This window comes from Gastrolobium bilobum, unplaced genomic scaffold (genome assembly GCF_033153095.1).
Source record: "Gastrolobium bilobum isolate Gb01-03AN ecotype WA unplaced genomic scaffold, APGP_CSIRO_Gbil_v1 utg548, whole genome shotgun sequence".
Taxonomy (NCBI): domain Eukaryota; kingdom Viridiplantae; phylum Streptophyta; class Magnoliopsida; order Fabales; family Fabaceae; genus Gastrolobium; species Gastrolobium bilobum.
Genome location: NW_026896940.1, coordinates 1,299 through 9,872, shown reverse-complemented (window position 1 = coordinate 9,872; position 8,574 = coordinate 1,299). Strand labels below are relative to the sequence as shown.

At 33.5% G+C, this 8,574-nt stretch overlaps 1 protein-coding gene across 1 annotated transcript; it reads left to right on the top strand.

Moving 5' to 3' along the window:
* Positions 1-1,061: 1,061 nt before the first annotated feature.
* On the top strand, positions 1,062-4,531 carry LOC133302878 (uncharacterized). Its single transcript, XM_061502694.1, has 6 exons — positions 1,062-1,194; positions 1,866-2,281; positions 2,623-2,824; positions 3,128-3,196; positions 3,313-3,445; positions 3,580-4,531. The coding sequence occupies exons 2-6, from the start codon at positions 2,032-2,034 to the stop codon at positions 4,198-4,200; spliced, it is 1,275 nt and encodes a 424-aa protein (XP_061358678.1). The 5' UTR covers positions 1,062-1,194; positions 1,866-2,031; the 3' UTR covers positions 4,201-4,531.
* The last annotated feature ends 4,043 nt before the right edge of the window (positions 4,532-8,574 follow it).

The following is an 8,574-nucleotide window of genomic DNA, read 5'->3' as shown; positions in this document are numbered from 1 at the left end:
TAATTGATCTAACGGTGAAACAAAGTGATAATGACATTGATAATAACAGTAATTGATAGTAATAGTGTCCTATCTCTCTCTCTATATATATATATATATATATATATATGGAAAACACATTTCTCCGACAACTTGAGATAAGTTTATCTCCGGCCATCCTAAATCTACGTCGTTTTATTTATTTATTTATTTATATTAATTGATTCACCTTTGAATGGTTATGATTCTCTTTTTCTCTCTCTTCTTTCATAACCATTGATCCATCTTTGTACAGTTATGATTTAGTAGCCGGAGATAAAATTATCTCAAACAGCTTGAGAAACGATAAGCCCTATATATATATGTCAAATATTGAAATTTGATACCAAATTTTAACCGTTAATTTCTAACAATCAACAATTATCATTTATTGAGAATTAATAATTAATTAATAAATTTGATTAACGAAAATGATAACCGTTGATTGATAGAAATCAACGGTTAGGATTTGATATCAAATTTCAAAGTTTGACACCGGTGTCAAAGGATATATTTAAAAAATTATAGAGGAGAAGTGGCCCACCCTAGCCCCCTTTAATTTCGTCTCCCTGTGTCACACTTATTAATTAATTACTAATTTTCAATAAATTATAATCGTTAGATTTATGCAAATTAACGATTAAGATTTGATGTAAACTTATTATTATTATTATTATTATTTGGTGTAAGGTGTAAAATTTAATATTCTTACAATTAAGTTGATCTTATCCTATATAAATATTTTATCGTATTATAAAAAAGGGATTTGCATTTGTCATTTAATATGACACAACAAACTTTCCTACACACACAACATTTTGTGGGACACACACTTTTTGAAGAAAAAAGAAAAAGAAAAAATTATGACACTCAAAACGAATCTATATGACATTACACAATCACTTTTTCTACAACATAACTCTTATAAAACCCTATAAAAAAAGTATTGAAGATGTCTTATAATTTATCACAAATTTGTTGGGGAAAAAAAATAAAATATAATATGACAGCAAGCAAGTTAGGTTAATCCATGCTAAACATATGCTTCATTCCAAACAAAGCCTAAATAAAACAGTGCATCGTAAATTCCCTTCACTCTTCCCTTGTGTGCTTAGCAACTTCGACGCTTGCCGCCTTAGCTCTCTCTGCTTGCCGTCGCCGTCTGTTCAAGTTCCGGTGAGTTTTTGTTACAATTCCTGTATTTCTATCTTTCCGTTTTGCTTCTTTAAATGACGTGCATCCTTTCTCTTTTCTGATTGTGTTACCATATATCTGTTAACGTTCTCGTTGTTTCTGATGTTATTTCTACATCTATGTTGTTCTTAACAGATACTGCAGTTACTATATAATATGTTTCCTTTTGTTGTTTTAAGAAAAAAAAATTTATTTTTTTAATGCGTATAAAACCTGTTTGAGCTACCCGTTAAGTTGAGATATTGAATTGTCAGAATATGATTTGTATGCTCGGTCCAATAACCCTTTTGTTTTGTTTCTTTGTTTCCTTTTTCTTTGGGGGTTTACCATGATGGGTTTGCTGAAAGGAATGTCCTTTTTGAATTGAACTGAATAGTTATAAACCAGTAATAGCTTACATTAGTATATCGGCCTAACTTTTTTAATACTTTGATTGCAGTCATGTGTGGTTAATCTGTTTATGATAGAGTGTTTCAGTGTCTTAATAATGGGTAATTGGATGTGCAATTTCATGTTTCATTTTTTGTTTTCCCAATTTGAATGTGGAGGATGAAATAGCATGCTGGAGTCAGCAAGATGCAAATTGAAATCTTTTATGTCCTAGTGTTTGAAGATTTGTTTGTAGTGTAATTGTGTTTTCATTGCTTGTTCAGCGCTATGGTCCTTGACTCGTTGCTGCTTGAAAAGAATTGAGATTTAAGCCATTCATGTCAAAGGGAACCACCATATTGGAAGGCTGATTTATAAGGTTCTGGTAATTTCTAAAGGCGGGTTTTCTTGTGCCTAGTGCACCTGCAATTTCTGCTTGTAAGAGTAAACATGTCAGGTTCTCTATCACAAACTGAAGAACAAGCAGATCAGGTCTCAATTAGTAGCATCACCAAAGGGAAAACACTATGTGAGGAATGCAAATCTAAACCATCAAAGTACAAGTGCCCTGGTTGCTCCATACACTCATGCAGTCTTCCTTGTGTGAAAGCTCACAAAGTGCGTACTGGATGTACTGGCAAAAGGAACCAGACTCAATTTGTTCCTCTTTCTCAGTTTGATGACAATATCATATTATCTGGTAATTTACTCTTGAAATTTTGTATTTTGCCTCTTAATCTTGTGATATCTAGTTGATTGCTTAAACATAACAAATTTACTTCTTAATATCATTCCATTCAACCAAAAAGACCTTTTTTGGTTCGTCAGAGATTTGACATAAGTCCTTTTTCCTGATTTAATTTTCAATATTTTAATGTGGATTTTTTTTTCCCTTTTGGATTCTTCTTGTTTGTTGTTATCGTTTCTGAATTTTTATAAATTTGTAGTGTACAACTGGACATACATAGTTCTATTGGTGAATTCTTCTAATTTCCCCTATATCTAAATCTTGGTGTTTATTTTGTGATTTCCTCCATCTAGACTATAATTTGCTGGAGGAGGTGAAGAGGGTGGCTGAATCTGCTCAGAGAATGAGAACTAAATTGGGCATGTATACATACTTTAAGTTACCTCATTACCTCAAAAGCCTACGAAGTGCTGCTGGAAGCCGGAGAACCAAACTACTGTTTCTCCCTAATGGAATGTCAAAAAGAGAGAAGAATCAATCTCGATATGACCAAAGGTATTTTCATCTTTATGAAAACTTTTGTTGTTATTAGAGGATGGTACGTGTAATCAATTTCTTCCTTTTGTACTTAACTCATTACTGTTTCCTTGTTTAATTTTGAACTTTTGGGGTATATGTGGTCTGTAGTATATGAAGTGAATGTGTGCAGCTTGGATATTTTATCAAATTGTGGTTTCTTCTTAAAGCATTGGTGTGCCAAAGGGAAATGTGATAATGAGAATGTTTCATTTTTAGGTTGCTAAGGTGGAAACTAATGTTTTTAAATAAATGACAAATATGTTCGTATGATGCTTTCAGGAAAAAGTTCATATCTTGGACAATTGAATGGCGTTTTCACTCAACAGATATTGTTTTACATGACCACGGGTGAGCCATGTAGCTAATTTCTTTGGTTTTGAACAAGATACTACACCTTACATTCTAATTGTATGCTGAGTCTTAAGAATACTATTTTGAGACGATGTTATGCTCATGTCTTCCAGAGTCGATGAAAATACAAGCTTTTGCTCCATTCTAGAGAAGCACCTCAAACCTGGTCCTTGGAATCATCAGCTAAAGCAATTTTCTGAAGACCGTCTGGATTGTCTCAAGCTTTTCATTCGTAAATACCCAAAGGTGGTTTTCTTTACCTTTTCTATGGCTGAAATCCAGGATACTAAGCTGGCAAACTTGTAGGATCTCATTGACCGAGCATATTGAGATATGACTTCATTTTAATTGTATGTTTTATCTTGTTCATATTAATACAGGGTCCTAAGTCACCTTTCAAAGAGTTGGATATGAAAGCACCAATCAGACAGCAATTAGCAAATACAGTCATTTTGGAGTTTCCTGTTGTTTTCGTTTTCTTGCCATCTCACAGAATCAACTTTGAAGTTATTAAGGATCTCAAACCCAGCATACCTAAATCAATGCAGAAAGATAGTGAAGGTAATCATAGCCCAGAAGGTGTATCATTTAGGGAGGAAGTGATTGAAGATGACAACAGCTCTCCAGTTCCTCAGGTTTTTGATCTCATGAAGCATGTGGAACCGGGTTCATCACATCGAGTGCATACCCAAAGTATGAGTTCTGAGAAATTACCAAATGATTCATCAGATAAACCTCTGTTTGAAGGAAACCCTGGGGGTAATCTATCACATTCTTCACCGAAAACCAAGGAACTAAAATTATCTGAAGATATGTCATTTGACTTTGATCAAGATTTTATGGATGTCTATGGTGATCTTATGGCTGAAATGAATCCTGATGACTTCCTTGATTTTGATAGTGAATTTGCCAAGGAAACAGAAAATGAAATAGATTTAATTGGTACCAGTGGTGTATTTTCTGTGCCAGGAGAATTGGAGGAAGGGGAAATTCTAGAATAGTTGGTAGCTATAATTCACTTTTGCTGAAGAATTGGAGAGAAAATGAGATAACATTGACAACACAAATCATATTATATGTTTTAAGGTCCATTCCTTTATATTGAGCATGACACAGGTTTTTGTGATAGTTGATCTGCCGAAGGAATAACACTATAATTTCCAGTTTGGATGCGTTAAATTACTCCCTAAATCCTTTCTGTAAAAGAAATTACTCCCTATAATTTCCAGTTTTTGAGCATGCCTTTGCATGGGGAATCAGGCAGAGCTCAGGCATTGGTTGCTTTGCTCATCACTTTAGGTCAAATTTTGGTATTGGATTTTACTTTTGTTTGTTAGCCTACTTTTAATGAGAAATTGATTTCAAATTTGTTGATCTTTTTCAAAGCTTTACCTTTTCCTCTCTCTCTCTCTCTCTTTTTTTATTATTTTTTCCTTTTTCTTGGGGGATTGTGGCTTTGTAGGAGTGAAAATAGAAGTGAAAATGAACAATATATTGTATATATTTATAGGAGAAGGATACGTTTACAAACTTTTTTTACAAATTACACTAAGTATGACGAGACATACATTCTTGATTGAAGTATGACCGGTCATACTTAGTGTAGTTTGTAAACAAAAAGTTTGTAAATATAATCTTCTCCATATATATATATATATATATATATATATATATATATATATGAGCTAGGATATTTTTACTACCCATTTTTTTTACTACCACTTCACTACCACTTTAATCACCATTGGATTAGTGCCTGTTTGGATCCTCTTATATTTAAGCTAGAAGCTACTTATAAGCATAAGTTAGGCCAAACAGGTTTTGGAAAAAGCTCTTATAACGAAAAGCTCTTTTTTTTATAATGAAGAAAAAGCTGAAAATTAAAAGCTCCTAGGAGGAGCTTTTTTTTAAGCTCTTATTTGTTTTTCTTGAATTGTGTGCTTTTTTTTTAAATGAAGAGTGATAAAGATAGAAAAAGAGATAATTTTCTTGAAATATGTGCTTTTAAGTAATTTTTAAGCTAAATTTTTTTTGTAATTTCCAAACAGCTTTTAGCTTCTTTTTTTAAGCTCTTTATTTTAACTTTATCTTATAAGTAGCTTCTAGCTTAAAAATAAGAGGATCCAAACGGGCTCTTAGAGTAAAAGTTGAATGAAGAGAGAGAAAAAAAATAACTTTTGAATCCAATGGTGATTAAAGTGGTAGTGAAGTGGTAGTAGAAAAAAATGGTAGTAAGAATATCCTACCTATATATATATATATATATATATATATATATATATATATATATATATATATAGAGGTAGGATCCTTTGACACCGGTGTCAAAGTTGAAGTTTGACACCTCATCTAAGAGCCGTTAGATCAAAAAAGATCAATGGTATCACATGCTTACAAATCAAAGTTGTTGATATTTTTTGATCTAACGGCTCTTAGATGAGGTGTCAAACTTTAAATTTGACACCGGTGTCAAAAGATCCTGCCTCATATATATATATGGAGAAGATTATATTTACAAACTTTTTGTTTACAAGTATGACCGGTCATACTTAGTGTAGTTTGTAAGAATTTGTAAACAAAAAGTTTGTAAATATAATCTTCTCTCTCTCTATATATATATATATATATATATATATATATATATATATATATCGGAACATTTTGCACCAGTGTAAGTTACTCTCAACCTTGATCGTTGATTCTACTTATATCTAAGAGCTCTAATTTTTCAGTAATGTGAGCTATTAGATACAAGTGGATCAATGCTCAAAATTGAGTATAAGACTTTTAACTCTTACACCGGTGTAAGAATATCATGTCCCATATATATAAGGTTCCTCATTTCTGCTACCGCTGCAGATGAGAAAAGTTGCAGCAAACCTATTAACACCAGGATACGGAGCTATATCTTGGAATAAAAAAAAAACACCAGGATGCAGAACCATATCCTGGTAGAAATGAGTGTTGCTGCAAATTTTCTCATCTGCAGCGACAGAAGAGCTATTAAAGCCATATATATATATATATATATATATATATATATATATATATATATATATATATATACACAAGTGGGTTCCGGAAGTGTGAGGAGGGAAATGAAGTAAACTAGAGCAGAAATGGAAAGCAGGAAAGTAGACGGACTACTGTATGAAATAAATGACTGAAATTAAAATGCAGAAATTAAAACATAAAATAAATTTAAGGTGAGAACCCAAGCTGTATACGGTAGGCCGAAGTCAAACTTGGGTGGAAGGATGGAGAAGAGAAGAGTTCATTACATAAGCAGATATGAAATAAAACTTTTATTCAAAACATAAAGATTGAGATTACAGTTACAGATTGAAAGATTAAAGAGAAAACAGAGAAGAAGAGAAAACTCAGAAGTACCTCGCAGTCTCTCTCTAGACTATCTCTCTAAACTCAGCTAATAAAAGGATGCCTTCAACATACTGAAGCAACCCTTTAAATAGATTGAAAAATCACTATTGCTACAGTACAAGTTACATGACCGGTACTGTTTGAACAGTGTAGGTTAAGTGAACAGTAACTGACTCGTGATGCTACAGTTTCTGCCGACACTTTGATTACGTCACTGTATGCGTCACCTTATGCTGACATCATGCTCATGTCATTTTGCCATCAGCGTCACTACAGTGGTTTTCTTCAACAGTCTTTTGCTAAGTTGATTCCAAAACAATCATCCTCATTTTGGTAGAAGTCTTCTGTTGAAGAAGAGATAGAAGGAGATGAAGAACCTGTCTTCTGTTTAGAACTCTCAGCTTCTTCTTGGAGTAATTGAAGAATACCTTGCAAATTCTTTGCAAAATTTTCTTTGCTGGTTGATGCTGCTAATGCTGCTGTGATCTGAGCCTTTTGATTCAAGAAAAGGGAGGTTTCTGGATCAGCTGGCTTGATGCTTTTTGGATGTTTTTTAAACCAGAGCTTGACATTTTCTGGGTAAGCTCTTGAAGCATCAAATTCTATCCACCATTTACCAAAAGCTTGTCTCCTGAGTAATGGTAGTCTGATGCCTGTTTTCTCGCCGTAATTGTACTGCCATGAAAATATCCATGCCAGAGAGAACTTTGAGAAAAAATGCAGATCTATTGGAAAGGGATCTGCTAGATTGTCGAATTTTTTGGAAAAGATTGTCATTCCTTCAAAGACTTGTGGAGGAAGGATATCAAGGATTGGTCCAAAATAATCCCACCATTTATTAAACCATTGCGGGAAATTATATTGGATATTTTGCTTAAAGTAAATTAACCATGAATGTTTGTTTTCTTTATTTTGCATGAAGAAGACATTGGTCCAGGCTAATTCTTAGTCCCAATAATTATATCCAATTGGATCATAAGGCTGGGAAAATTTGGTTATTTTATTTGGATTTCCATATTCTGCTGGGGTGATCACCTTGAGAATCTGGATGGTTGAATGAGTAATAAACTCAGGGTCTTTTGGACTCTTATAGTGTTTGATGGAAATAGAGTTTGAATCAAGTAGAATAAACTCATAAAATTTTTGGGATTTAGTTGGAGAATGTGGTTTGAAATGAAATTGTCGTCCTTTGAAGTCTTTGGGGAAGATCTTCACAGGAACCTTGGTTGGTTTATTATCCCAGTAGGATGGTTCCATTTGGATTACTTCTAGAAACTTGTTCTTTGAGACATATGGTGTTTGAGGTTTTGATTTCTGGGTAGAAATAGGTTTGGGTTGGATTTCTAGGGCCCTGTTTGGACGGTTAGAGATCTGCTTGGTTTTTAGGTTATCAATCAAAACAGAAAGACTTTCTTCCTGTTCATCTTCTGAAGCTATTTCAGCCCAGGTTTTCTTTGGTAGATGGGTCAAACCTTGGTCTTGGAAGGCTTGAAGTGTTTGGATTGGCATTGCATAGTCTGCTTTGGATTGTTTAGAAGAGGAAGTATCCTCAACTCTTTGGGTAGAAGACCCATTTTGGGGTTGGGTAGATGACCCAGATTGTTGTTGGGCTGGAGACCCAGTTTTTTCTAATTTTTTAGCTAACCCAGCCAGGATTAGCTTTCCTTTCCTCTCTTTAGAAGAGGTTGATTTTACCGATTTCGGCATGACAGGACACTGTTTATCTTCCCTGCAGAAATTCACGAGTGAGATAATCAGGGAGAGAGTTTGAGGTGCCTTTGAGATATTCAATTTCAAAATCAAAAACACTTAAGATAGCTTGCCATCTAGCAAAAATTTGTTTAGATGCTAGATTCTTTACGTCCTTTTGTAAAATGTCTTTTGCAGATTTGCAATCAACACGGATTAAAAACTTTTGATTTAATAAATCAGATTGAAATTTTGAAATACATAAAACAATTGCTAAAACTTCTTTTTTGACAGTGGAATACTTT